A 13,682-nucleotide genomic window follows, 5' to 3' on the forward strand; every position below is an offset into this window, starting at 1 on the left:
AGTCAAATTTTCTCTTCAGCTCTGGTCTTTTCACTGAGAAAGCTTGAAAGTCCTCTATTTTATTGAAAATCCATATTTTGCCTTGGAGCATGATACTCAGTTTTGCTGGGTAGGTGATTCTTGGTCTCAGGCCATGGAAGAGCTCAAAAAGGATTTGGAAAAGCAATTTAGAGAAGTAGAGGAAAAATTGGGAAGAGAAATGAGAAGGATGCGAGAAAACCATGAAAAACAAATCAATGACTTGCTAAAGGAGACCCAAAAAAATACTGAAAAATATACTGAAGAAAACAACACCTTAAAAATAGACTAACTCAAATGGCAAAAGAGCTCCAAAAAGCCAATGAGGAGAAGAATGCATTGAAAGGCAGAATTAGCCAAAAGGAAAAGAAGGTCCAAAAGAACACTGAAGAAAATACTACTTTAAAAATTAGATTGAGCAAGTGGAAGCTAGTGACTTTATGAGAAATCAAGATATTATAAAACAGAGCCAAAGGAATGAAAAAATGGAAGACAATGTGAAATACCTCATTTGAAAAACCATTGACCTGGAAAATAGATCCAGGAGAGCTAATTTAAAAATTATTGGACTACCTGAAAGCCATGATAAAAAAAAGAGCCTAGATATCATCTTTCAAGAAATTATCATGGAGAACTGCCCAGATTTTCTAGAACCACAGGGCAAAATAGAAATTGAAAGAATCCACCAATCACATCCTCGAATAGATCCCAAAAAGAAATCTCCTAGGAATATTGTCACCAAATTCCACACCTCCCAGATCAAGGAGAATATACTGCAAACAGCCAGAAAGAAACGATTTGAGTATTGTGGAAACACAATCAGAATAATTCAAGATCTAGCAGCTTCTACATTAAGAGATCAAAGGGCTTGGAATATTATCTTGTATTTTGATTCTCCTTTATGGCTTAGTTCCTTCAGGAAGCCATCTATAATTAGTGCTCCTGCTTTTTCTCCCCTTACTATTTTCTAAACTCTTTGCAGTCTGGCTTCTGATCTCATCAGCCAACAGAAACTACCCTCTCCATAGTTTTTAATGATGACTTAATTAATTTCCAATGTAATGATATTTTCCCAATCCTCATCCTCCTTAAACTCTTAGAAATATTTGGTATGGTCAATAATTTTTCTCCTATATATTCTTTCCTTTCTACTTATGTGTGCATGCGTGCACATGTGCGTGTGTGTGAGAGAGAGAGAGTGTGAGAGATAGTGCTGTCTCTCAGTTTCCCTCTAGAGTATCTGGCCACTTTTTAATCTTCTTTGCTGGTTCTTCATGCATATCATGCCTACTACCCTCGGGTGGGCCCCCAAGGCTTTGTTCTGAACTCTCTCCTTTTTCCCCTCAATATTATCTCACTTGATCTTGTTAGCTCAATGGCTTCAATTGTCATCTCTATTCAGTTCCCAGTTCCATATAGTAAGCCCTAGTCTTTTTTCCCTAAGTTCAGTCCTGCAACTATAATTGCCAATTGGACAGACTGGATTTCCTTTAATGGAATTTATGATCTTACTCTCCACACATTTCCCTCTTCTGAGCTTCCTTATCCTATTGCTGATGGTACCATCATCCCAGTCACCCAGTTGGGGTCCCAACCTTTGGTGTCATCCTGAACAATTCACTCTCACTCACCTTTTATTACCTCTAAAACATCTCCCATACGTTTTCCTTTCTCTCTGCTCACAGAGCTGTTCCCCGATCTGAGCTGTTAAAATAGCCTTCTAAAGAGTCACCCTATTTCAAGTGTCCCTACTTCAAGCCATCACCCAAGTAGCTGCCAAAATTATTTTGTCTAGAGAGTAGGTCTGTCCCTCCTTTGCTCAATGACCTCCAGTCATTCCCTATTTTCTGAAGAATTAAATATAAACTTATCTCTTTTGCATTTTAAGTTCTTCATAACCTGTTCTCTTCCTAACTTTCTAGTCTTCTTACTCTTTTCTCCCTTCCATATACTCTAATTTTCAGCTACACTGTCCTACTTAGGGTTCCTTGATCGTGACACTTCATCTCTGTTCCTTTCCTCTAGCTATCTCCCATTCTTAGTATTCTCTGCTCCTTCCATCTCAACTTTTAGTTTCCCTGGCTCCTTTTAAGGCTTGTCCAGATAAAACCTTCAAGAAATCTTTTCCTGATCTACCTTAGCTCCTAGGGCCTTCTCTTCCATATTATCTGTATATTTCTTGTATGTGCCTAGTTATTTACATATTATCTTCTTCATTCAAAAAATAAGCTCCTTAAGAGCAGAGACTATTTTTTTGCCTTTCTTTGTATTTTCAGCACTTGACATATTGTAGGAACATGATAAATGCTAGATAAAGAAAGCCTTGTGGACTGAACAACTAATATAGGAACCAGAGCAATACATGACCAGTCTGGTGGTTATCCCACATTAACACATCATAACTGATCCACCTCATTTTCTGTTTATATTTCTGTTGGATATAGATTGTACTGTGTCTCATGTATAATTCTTCATGCATTCATGATCAGAAGAAATTAAAGGTTATTTCTTTAAAGGCTTTCTGTGCCTTATCTGCCTTGAATTCATGTCTAACTTACTAAATGTAATGGTACTTCATAATAAATATTTAATCACTTTAAAATTGGACTGGACTATGTGTGTGTATGTATATGTATATGTACATATATGCGTATACACTTATATATCTATCTAATTATGTTCTGTTTGAGGCATGGCTAGATATACTATATATACATGGAGTTTTAGAAAAAAAATCTACACCCACAACCATACTTACAGACAGACTGAGTTGAAAATCACAGTTTAGTTAAAGAACTACATGGCAGTGTGCTAAATTATTTATAATTTAAAGAAAATATTCATCTTATTTCTTAATCTTTTTGAATTAATTTTTAAATAACTCCCCTCTTCCTGTATTTACAAAGATGGGCTTAAGATGAATTTATTAAACAAGGCATGATAGAACAATGATTGTAAAAATAAAGAAGTCATTTTTAGGCTTTTATTTAGTAGGATAGTTTCTAAAAGGTCAGATATATTTGTTGCTGAATGTTTTCTATTTAACAAATTAATTGTGATAAAAATCTACCTCTGTTTATCTTTTGTGTCTTATGCCAAGGAGAAATGAAATTTTATGTAAAAATAGTCATAGTTTGAGTATAGATTATGTGAGGTTTAAGAAACTTTACTTTCAAATATGATAACCTTGTCCTTAAGACCTTATTCATTTTTTTAAAAATGGAAACTAAGTAGCTTAGCTCATGTTTAAGAAAACCTGCAGATTTGCCAAAATATAATGAATAATTAGCCTGTGCTCATGAGCTACTGAAAACAAAAGTCTGTTTTTACTTTTTCTTAGTCTGTCTCTTGAAATGTCATCTGTTCTGAAAGTGCTTGTAGAACCAGGGCTACAATGAGAGGGGAAAAAAATTCTTGCTGAAATAGAAGAAAATGCTTAAGTCTATGTAACATCTAGAACTAACCTGAAAATACTTATCAAAGAAGAAAGTTCACTTGGGAGATCAAGGATGAACAGATGAAGAGGCTTCAGGTTGCCTTGAGATGGAAGATTTCAATTCCACATGTTCTCTTTATAGCTATAGTAACTCAATAATTCAGAATGTCAGAAAGTTAGGAAACTCCTGACAACTTATCTTTAAGGTTTCTATTATACAGTTTGTTTAAAAGAGCTGGGATATGTAGGTAGAAGTATGTTCATATGTATTTGGGACCACACATTACCTGTGATGATATAAATTCAAGTATACAGTTAATGCTTGCTTGCCTTTTGAAGAATAAAAATGGCTATAGAATTAAAAATACATTCAAAAATCATTTTTATTTAGGTTTAAAATAGAATTAGAGGTTCATTACTATTTTTTCAATAAGAAATTATATTGCCCGTACTACAGGTAATTGACATTAAGTAAGTCACTTAACATCATTGGATTTCAGTTTTTACTATTTAAAATGCTGAAGTTGTGCCTAAAATTCCCCTGTTTCTAACATCTTATAGCTACAATACGTACAATACAGAAATGCATTTGGAAGTATATAAACATTTTCCTCAACTACTTCTACCTCTGGACTTGACTCCTTACTGGCTCATCTTTACCATCCAAAGTTGAAATTTTATCAAATAGTGGTAGATAGGGTACCCTTTGATGATAAGTAGTCTTTATTGTTGGATAATCAATAGCTGATTATAAGCAAAAAATGAGCCTCTTAGCCTTGTTTATCATGGAAATGCAATAACATGACATAATGAGAAGGCTTGAGAAGCTTTAGATTTTGAAACATGAGCATAAATGGTTTGAACAAAGCTTAATTTTTCCTTCACTATAAAGTACAAAACAATTTAATCATTTTTCAGTAATTTAAGATTTAGCTTATTAGCTTCATTTTAACTTTAAAAATTAATCTTTTTATTTGCAAGAATCTAAACTATGATTTTATTATGATCAAATAACCAAGAGAGAGAATAGAAATGTGAATGTAAGTACAGTATTAGAATCTACTAACCACTTTAAAAAAAACCCTCTCTTTCAGGAAAGAACGGTGACCATTAGAAGACAAACTGTAGGAGGATTTGGATTAAGCATAAAGGTAGCATGTCATTTCAGTCTATCATCGCATAGGCCATGCTATAGTGCCTGCCTTATCATGCATTTTATTTTTGTGAATAAAGAAGAAAGCAGATGAGAGGGTTATGAAGCTCCCCCTCCTATTTGGCTTAGGGGTCAAATTGGGCTGGACATTCCAAAATATCAGATAAAACATCTCTTTTTACTGAGTTGAGAAAAAAAATAGTTGGGATTTGTACCTGCATCTGGCATGGGATTCCATCTTTGTTTCCTGCTCTAAATCCCAGAGCATTTTATATATCACTTTGTAGTCAATGAAAATACCAAAGATTGTATCTATCAGTGGGTAAAACAAGGGGTGGGCATCTCCAAAAAGGTCTATATTCATTAAGATATGGAAGTGAAATTGTATTTGGTACTTTTCTCACTATGGGTTTAAAATTTATTAAAATTTAATCTTACAGAGGCAAAGGCATAGGAGAGTCAGAGTTTGGTAACAGTTCTCTGATGAATATGAAGAGAAGGGGAAGGGAATGGGGAGGGAAGTGACTTTCATTTGTATAGTACCTCCTACGTGCTAGGCATTACACTAAGGGCTTTATAAATATTATGACATTTGATCAGATGACCCTCATTTATTCATTCATTTTCATTCATTAATAAAACTGAAGGTGCTATTGTTTTTCTGATATTCATTTAGAAAAGATATAACCATCAATGTAGTTTATTATCCCCCTTTTCTTTGGAAAAAAATTTGACAGGTAGTAGCCTTATATTAATATTGTATTAAAGAGAACAAAATCAGGTACTTTGTGTCCAAGGAAGGAAGGAGGGAAGGAAGGAAGGAAAGAAAACATTTCTTTAGTCCCTATCCTATTGAAAGTCTAGCACCTTTATGTTTTGTGCTGGGGATATAAAGGTTAAACAGTAAACAACTCCTATCTTCAGGCAATTTACATTCTCTTTGTGGCATGTAGTGTCTAAAAAGGTAAATATGTGCACAATGAATCTGAGGAGACAGAAAACACTAACAATCATACCTGATTTCAACTTTTTAGATATACACAAAAAGGAATTAATTTCCCATCTTCTCAGCCTAGTCATCTTCAGATTATGATAGCAATGGGTAAAAAACTAAGGATATATCTCAAGGAATAAAAAAAAGAGATTCAAGGTATGAATGCAAAATGAAACTACTATTTGGGTGAATATGTGATTTTAACTGACCTTATAAAAGTGACTCAGAAAGAAGATTAATGTGTAGTTACCTTGTGTTGCCCATGATAAGAAAATTGCTGGGTGGAATTATTTTTTTTTATTTGACTTGGTGCTTTGACTTTCTTTTTTGACATAACAGATGTCTTCTATTCATGAGAAATAAATAATTACATTCTGCTCAGATTTTCTTTCAAGCTAAACACAAGAACGTCCTTTTTATGCAGCAAGGATATGTATTTTAATTGCTCTGATATGCTCAAATCCATTTAAGAAGGTTGAGGAGGCATTTAAATAGTATATGAAAAGAATATACCACTTGAGTTTGAGTCACCATATAAAATTCTGTGGGAATGATTGACTTATTTTGGAAGAGTAATTGTATGTGCCCTGGCATTCTTCCCACTTTACCTAGTTAAGCTATCATAATATACACACCATTTGGGAATGTTATTCTATCTTTTTTTTCAATTTAAAGTGCCTTTAACACAGGTCCCATAGAATCTCAGAATAACTTTATTGTTGTAAAGAACTGGGCCTTAAATAAAACAATGTGGAAGTAAACCAAGGCATTTTTTAATTTAAAAATTTATTAAATTTAATTTAAAAAATTTTTAAATGTACTAAACATTTTAACAGCACAGTTTTTATAGTTCAGTATTTTTAAAGATTAAGTTTAAAAAGTATTCAAGTTATATGATATATAATCAGATGTGCAAATCTAATGGGAAATGGTATTTGTCTCAAGTATTGAGAGTCTGACCTCTCTGTAGATTTATATTGTAAAAACATCTTCACATTCACTATATAACCTATAAAATTTGTCTCTCTGCCCCTCCCATTTCATCTTCTCCCCTTCCTCCTCCTCCTCCAACCTCTCTCTGTAGATTTTTGTTATAAAATCAGTATCCTCACATTCAGTATATAACTGATAAAACTTGTCTCTCTCCCTCTCCCATTTCTTCTTCTGTTCTTCTTCCTCCTTCTCCTTCTTCTTGTTCTTCTTCTTGCTCTCTCTCTCTCTCTCTCTCTCTCTCTCTCTCTCTCTCTCTTTCTCTCTCTCTCTCTCTCTCTCTCTCTCTCTCTCTCTCTCTCTCACACACACACACACACACACACACCATCCAATTGCACTTCTTGTGTCAATACATATCTCAAGCTTCAATAACTTGTAGTGTATGTAATTCTGTATTTTTTAAAATCAATTGGCCACACATATCAAGATCATGCTGATTCATCCTACCATATGTATTAGGAAATATAGCTTGTGAGAAAGTACTTTACACCACCCCTCTTTCACATTATATGGTGGAGGAATTATGTGTACAATTAGTCTAATATCATGTTGTAGATAACGGACTTACACAGAAAATGGCCAGATGAAAATGAAAAGGCTGGGACATTCATGATGAGAATATAGATTAAAATACACCAAAGAATATACCCTAGCAAAGGAGATCTTTGGCTAAGAGCAAGATAAAACACTTCATCTTGACCAAGAAGGGAGGAAGTGACTCTACTAAAGGGGGGGGGCAGGTTCCGCTTTCAACAATTTCTGTGGTTATAAGCACTGTAATTTAAGATATGTGTGTTTGTGTGTGTGTGTGTGTGTGTGTGTGTGTGTGTGTGTGTGTGTGTGTAGTTGGGGGTAGGGAGGCAAGAGACTTCTCCTAAATGTCTGCAACTTGGAGGTTTCCAGTAACTATTCAAAAGTCCATGCTTGCTTCTCTTGACCACCTCTGTCATTGTCTTCATCAACATTAGTGTGTTCTCCATGTATCACCCTTATTCATTAAATATGCAGTGTCATACTCAGTATTATCTTAAGCAGTTAGGAGTTCTGTCTCCTTCTACGTACCATCTCAAGCCTGAAGTGTGTGTGTAATACAAACTTTGTAGATTTGGCGATGGAAGGGACTTCAAAGGCCACCTAGTCCAATTCCCTCATTTTGTAGCTGAGGAAAAACAGGTCTGAGGATGCTGAGTGATTTGTCAAAGTCACACAGGTAATAAAAGTAATGGGTGAGATCAGGACTCATGTCCTTCAAGTCTAGGGGTAGTGTTCTTTCCACATTAACATGCTTTTAGTATTATTATTATTATTAAACTTTATAGAGTGCTTTTAGATTTGAAGGACATCTTGTGTATATTATCTAATTTGAGCCTTACGGCAACCCTATAAAGTAGTTTCAATAGATTTTTATTAGTCCCATTTTACGGATAAGGAAGGACATTTCACAGGAAAATAAGGATTTCAAAAGGTCATAAATTTAAATATTATCAGATAAAGGAGACAAGCTCACATTTTCCTGACTTCAAGTCAAACATAAGATATTTTCTTCAAAGCGGGTATGATAGTATGATTCTCAATAAAGAAATTGAAAACATTAGAGTATTATTTTGGGGGGAAAGAAGTGATTATTTTTTAAAACCCATTTCTTTGCCTAATTTAGGGTTTCAAAATAACCTTATAACTTTCATATTTTTTGATAGTTGGTTAAGATTTTGCATACAAATCAGCATTTTAAAAACAGAAGCCATCAATAAGAGCTATTTCTTTGACCAAGAGAAATGATAATTATTTACCTGAAAATGTGGCCAGATTGTGGCATGCTATGGGGAGGGACATTATTGTTTCATTTTTAACAATCATTTAATCTGAATATTAAAAAAAACTCAAGGGCAGAACTTAAACATATTTTTAAAAATGTCTTGGTTAACATGCATGACAAGCATATTAAATTTCTTTCATATGAATATGTCACCTGAATATGTCAGTGTACTTATATGTTACACTGAGCCATACTATACTACTAAACTTTTAATCTCAGGATGAGTTAGCTAACTTTCAGGGACATTCTCCAGTCATAGGATCACAAGCATTAAGGAGAGTAATACATAAGAGAAAAGGAAAGATAGGATAAAGACAGGTTATAAAGACAATAAAGACTGAATAGAGGGATGTATATTTGACCCTACATGTATCAAGAAGCCAGTAGTTTGTATTGAGTAGCAAAGAGGAGGGCTTATTTTTCAGAAAAACTCATTTTGTCATCTGTGTAGGGGGAGAGATCAGAGGCAGGGAAACTCATTAGAAACAGTTCTCAATAATGGAGATTAGAGGTAAAAAGGGCCTAAACTAGAGTAATAGATAGGGAAAATAGTGTGTGTGCTAAAAATGTTGGGGAGCTAAAAATGACTAAGTTTGGCAATGACTTGGGTCTCTGGGGTCAATTATAAGTGAGGAATTGAAGACAATATAGAGGTTGTGAGCCCATGTGACTTGGAGTATATTGGCACTGTCAGTATTAATAGAGAAGTTTGGGAAAGTTGTAGGTTTATGGGGAAAGAAAATTCGTTTTGTTTTGACAGTGTTGTTTGAGATGTCTACACAAAATCCAGTTTGAAATGGTAATATAGGTTTTGAGTTCAGAAGACTAGGTCTGTATGTATAGATAGGAAAATCATTCAAATGGAAGTAATAATTGAACCCATGTTAGCTGATAAGGTCATTGAGCAAGATAATAAAGAATGTAAAAAGAAGAGAGCCATGACAAAGTTTGGAGGTGCACCAGCAGTTTGTGGACATGAATTAGATGATAATAAATCAAAGGAAACTCAGAAGGGTTGTTCAGAGAAAAGAGCCAAGAGAAAGCATTGTCATGAAAACCCAGGGAAGAAAGAGTATTCAGGAAACAAGGATGGTGAACAGTGTCAAATGCAGATGAAAGATGAAGAAAGATGATAATTGAGAAAAGGCAATTAATGATATTGGTAATTATGAAAAGAGCAGTTGAGTTGAATTATGAGATTGGAAGTCAAATAAAGCAGAGGTCTTAGAAAAGGGTGAGAGACAAGCCATAGATCAAAGAGAGTAGACAACTCTTTTCAAGGAATTTGGCTGAGAAAAGGAGGAGAGATAAATCATAACAGCCAATGAGGGTATTAGGATTTAGTAAAGGTTTTTTGTAAGGATGAGGGATAATTCGGTATGTTTCTCAGCAGCAAGACGTGACTAGATGGAGAGAGATTGAAGAGTTGAGAAGGTGATGATGGAATAACCAATGTGGCTGACAATATGGGAAGGATGTGTTCAAGGGTAAATGTAGAGGGGCAGACCATGTTAAAAAAAACAAAGGGCAACTTTCCCCCGGAAACCAGAGTAAAGGAAGAGATATTGGAGAATGATGTGAAGTGATTGTGATATGAAGCAAAGAAGAGAAGAGGGACTTCATCCTGAATGGTTTCTATTTCCTTGGGAAAATTCTCAGTTGGGAGACTTGGGGAGAGATGGTATAAGAGATCTGAAGTATATGGAGCAGCTTGGAACAGTTGTTATAGTGAGGGAGATATGGAATTCACTAGGGAAGTAAAAAAGGAATTATTTATAGTGGAGACCGTGGTCCTATTTGATTAGATAACAAGCATTTATGGTATAGCTAGGATAGTTGCATGACTTCTTTCAGGCCATTCAACAGCACATGACTAGGAGCAGAGGTGGCAGATGGCAGAAGATTAGGAGCAATCCAGGATTAGGTTTTGGCAAGATGTGAGCATTTATTGAAAAGAGGAATAAGAGATCCAAGAATAGAGGGTAAGACAAAGTTAAATTAGGTGCTGAGATAGGGAAAGAAAAGAGATTGTAGTCAAAACATAGGTAATGGCCTGGAAAGTACTGAGTGGTGAATAGATTGGAGATCAAAATGAGAACAAAGAATTGATTTGGGAGGAATAATTCATAATCATGAGACTAAAACATTTTTGGGTGACAGGTATAATCATCACTGTGTGTTATTGAGGTGGAATAGAATAGGTCTTAAGAGTTGAGTAGTGGATTGGTGAGGACGTTTGAAGGGACATCAACATATATTTTGAAGTCCCTTACATAAAACCAGGAGTTAGAGTAGGGATGGAGAATAAAAAATAAGCACTGAACTTATTGAGAAAGGAAGGAGAATGTTTTGGGGGCTAGTGGAAAAGAGCTACCAAGTATGGATTGGGTATTAAATTCATAAAGAGAGAACCCTCAAAGCAGGGATTGCTTTGTGATGATAGAGGAAAATTCTGCAAGTGGCAATGAGGAGCAAGAAATAGGCCAGCTTGCCCTCTGATACAATCACTTGGGAATTCTGGGACTTTTAACGTCAGAAGTGGCATCAGAGGTCTTTTAGTCCAACCCATATATGCAAAAGGTCGAATGTCAAAACATACTTGACATGTCTATGCAGTCCTTGTTTAATGTCATCAAGTAAAAGGAGCCCCACCATCTTCCCAAGAAGACCATTACAGTTTTAGAGCTCTAATTGTAAAAAAGTTCTTCCTTATGCCAACCATAAATGGGCCACTTTTCAGCATCTTCACACTGTTGCTAGCTGTATCTTCTAGTGTCAAAAGGAACATGTCTTTTTCATATGTCATTGTTACCATTTAGTCTTTTCAATCATGTCTGACTCTTCGTGACCCCATTTGGGGTTTTCTTGGCAGAAATACTGGTGTACTTTGCCATTTCCTTCTCCAGGTCATTTTGCAGATAAGGAAACTCAAACAGAGTTAAGTGACTTGCCCAGGGTCACACAGCTAATATCTGAGCCCACATTTGAACCTAGGGAGATGAGTCTTCTTAATTCCAGATTCTGAACTCTGTTCACTGTGTCACGTAGCAGCCAACAGGACATTTTCCATATGACAATCTGTCAAATCATCAACGCTAGCTGTTGATTCATTCTCTTGCCCAGTGTTCTGACTCTCAAGCTAGAGAGTTCCTTTAGCTATTCTTAACATGGCATGAATTTGGTCCTTCTCTACCTTGTTGCTATGGACTCCACATAAATAACCTTCATGCAATACTTCACTGGTATGAGTATTTTTCTGTAAGTCCAAACGTGCAGGCATCTGTGATTAAAGTACTTTTACTTTTTAAAGTATTCTAATCTTAAAGTCATATTAGCTTTTATTTTTTTACTTGGAGACATTTATTACTGCTTCAAGCAATCTGAATCAACATCTAAAATATGATTTTTCTTTCTTTTTTTTTCTTCTCACTCTCACTAGCTAACTAATTACAATTGTCATTTCTTAGAGGGTCTGTCAGCAAATATTATTAATAAAAGACTGAATTTTTTATTTGTGGAAGTAAAATGATGTAAAAGGGAAGATTGTGGGATTGTTTAAAAGTATTTGGGAAAAGAGTCACAACATTCATATATAATCCAGATTTTCCCACTATTAAAATATAGATTACATTTTCCTTCATCTTTCAAAAATAAGTTTAATATTTCCAAAATTATTTAAATTATTATTAAATTATTTAAAGAATCACAGATATCTTTTCCCATAACCACATTCATCAAGAGAAGCCAAAATGTACTTAATATTCTGAGTTCTTAAAAAAATAGGTAGGTAAGCCTGGCTCCAAAGAAGCAATGAGATTATTGACCTAGATCACAGATCTAGGGCCAAAAAGTACTTAATATGTTACCTACTCCAACTCCTTCATTTTGCAGAGGAGGAAACTGGGCCCCAAGGAAGTAGAATGAATTTTTCAAGATCACACAGGTTTAAGTGCCAGAAGTGGGATATGAACTGGGGTCCTCAACCTCTAGTTTCTACCATGCCACACTGCATCTTGTCATGCCTTATTTCTTTCAAAAGGTTCATGAGTATGAGTGTGGAAGAATGCATAGACTATCAGTAACTGTTAATATGATGCTTAGTTTTCCTGACTTACTTTAGTTTTTCTTTCTTTTAAATTTTTCATTGTAAGAGATGACTCTCTGGAGAGGGAAGGGGGGTATATATTTGGAAATGTAATTGACAAAAAAGAAAATATACCCATAACTTTTTATACAAGTAATGAAATTTGGTAGGGTATAAATGAAGACAGGTAAAAATGAAAAAAATATTTTATCATTAGACCTAAAGTGTTTTTTAAATGGCAAAGGACATAGGGGGACTTTAAACTACATTTACCACTCCTCTTTCAAGTCATCAAAATTAGCTACTTTCCTTCCTTTCCCTTTATTACTTTCTTTCATTCTCTAAAATATCCAATTAAGAGTTCTTTGCAATGATTGTGACTCTCTAAGATGACAGGATTTCAAATTCAAGTCCCAAGATACTAACATTTGTTTACTTGATCATTGCAAGAAAAAAAAATTCAGTGTACCAAGTAGATAGCTCAGTTGGCTCTGTGTGTGTGTGTGTATGTGTGTGTGTGTGAGAGAGAGAGAGAGAGACAGACAGACAGACAGAAGAGACAGAGAGAGACAGAGACAGACAGACAGACAGACAGACAGAGATGGAGACAGAGACAGAGAGGAGACCAAGAGAGTGACAGAGGGACAAACACAGAGAGATGGAGACAATAAAAGACACAATCAGAGATAGAGAAAGGAGTGTGTAAAATCAGGAAATGGGAATAGAATTGTTTGGATTTCATATATCTGTAAATCTATATTAATTGATTTTGTTTTAAGATTTTAAAATTTTGTGCAATATTAAAATAAAACCAAATATAATTTAGGTAGAAGTATTTTCTTAAAATATTGAATATACTACTACAACTATATTCATAATCCCTGTTCTCAGCTCTCAATGATGAGTGTGTTGTATGGAGGAATAAAGCACTTATTTGAGCCATTCAGATACAAAGTACAGTCAAGTTCACACTATGATACTTCAGTAACTCTGATCCTACATGTAAACAGTATTTCCTCCAACAATGCAAATCTCAACTCATCCATAACTGCTTTTCCTGGGCAATTCTTGTCCCTGTTGTTCCAGAATGGAAAGACTCAATACCAGCAGGCTTCCATTTGATAAAATATCACTTAATGAAGAAATGAAAACAAAATCCCAAAGTAGCCACTTTCCTCTGTGGCCCTC

The 13,682-nt window shown here is 34.9% G+C and overlaps 1 protein-coding gene across 1 annotated transcript in view; it reads left to right on the forward strand.

Moving 5' to 3' along the window:
- LOC118836753 (gamma-1-syntrophin-like) overlaps positions 1-13,682 on the forward strand; it is a 197,704-nt gene that overhangs the window by 40,658 nt on the left and 143,364 nt on the right. Inside the window, exon 4 of the mRNA XM_036743949.1 lies at positions 4,549-4,605. Within this exon, the coding sequence (XP_036599844.1) occupies positions 4,549-4,605 (57 nt within the window). The remainder of the gene's footprint in view (positions 1-4,548; positions 4,606-13,682) is intronic.

The sequence above is a fragment of the Trichosurus vulpecula genome, chromosome 1 (assembly GCF_011100635.1).
Source record: "Trichosurus vulpecula isolate mTriVul1 chromosome 1, mTriVul1.pri, whole genome shotgun sequence".
NCBI classification, from domain to species: Eukaryota; Metazoa; Chordata; class Mammalia; order Diprotodontia; family Phalangeridae; genus Trichosurus; species Trichosurus vulpecula.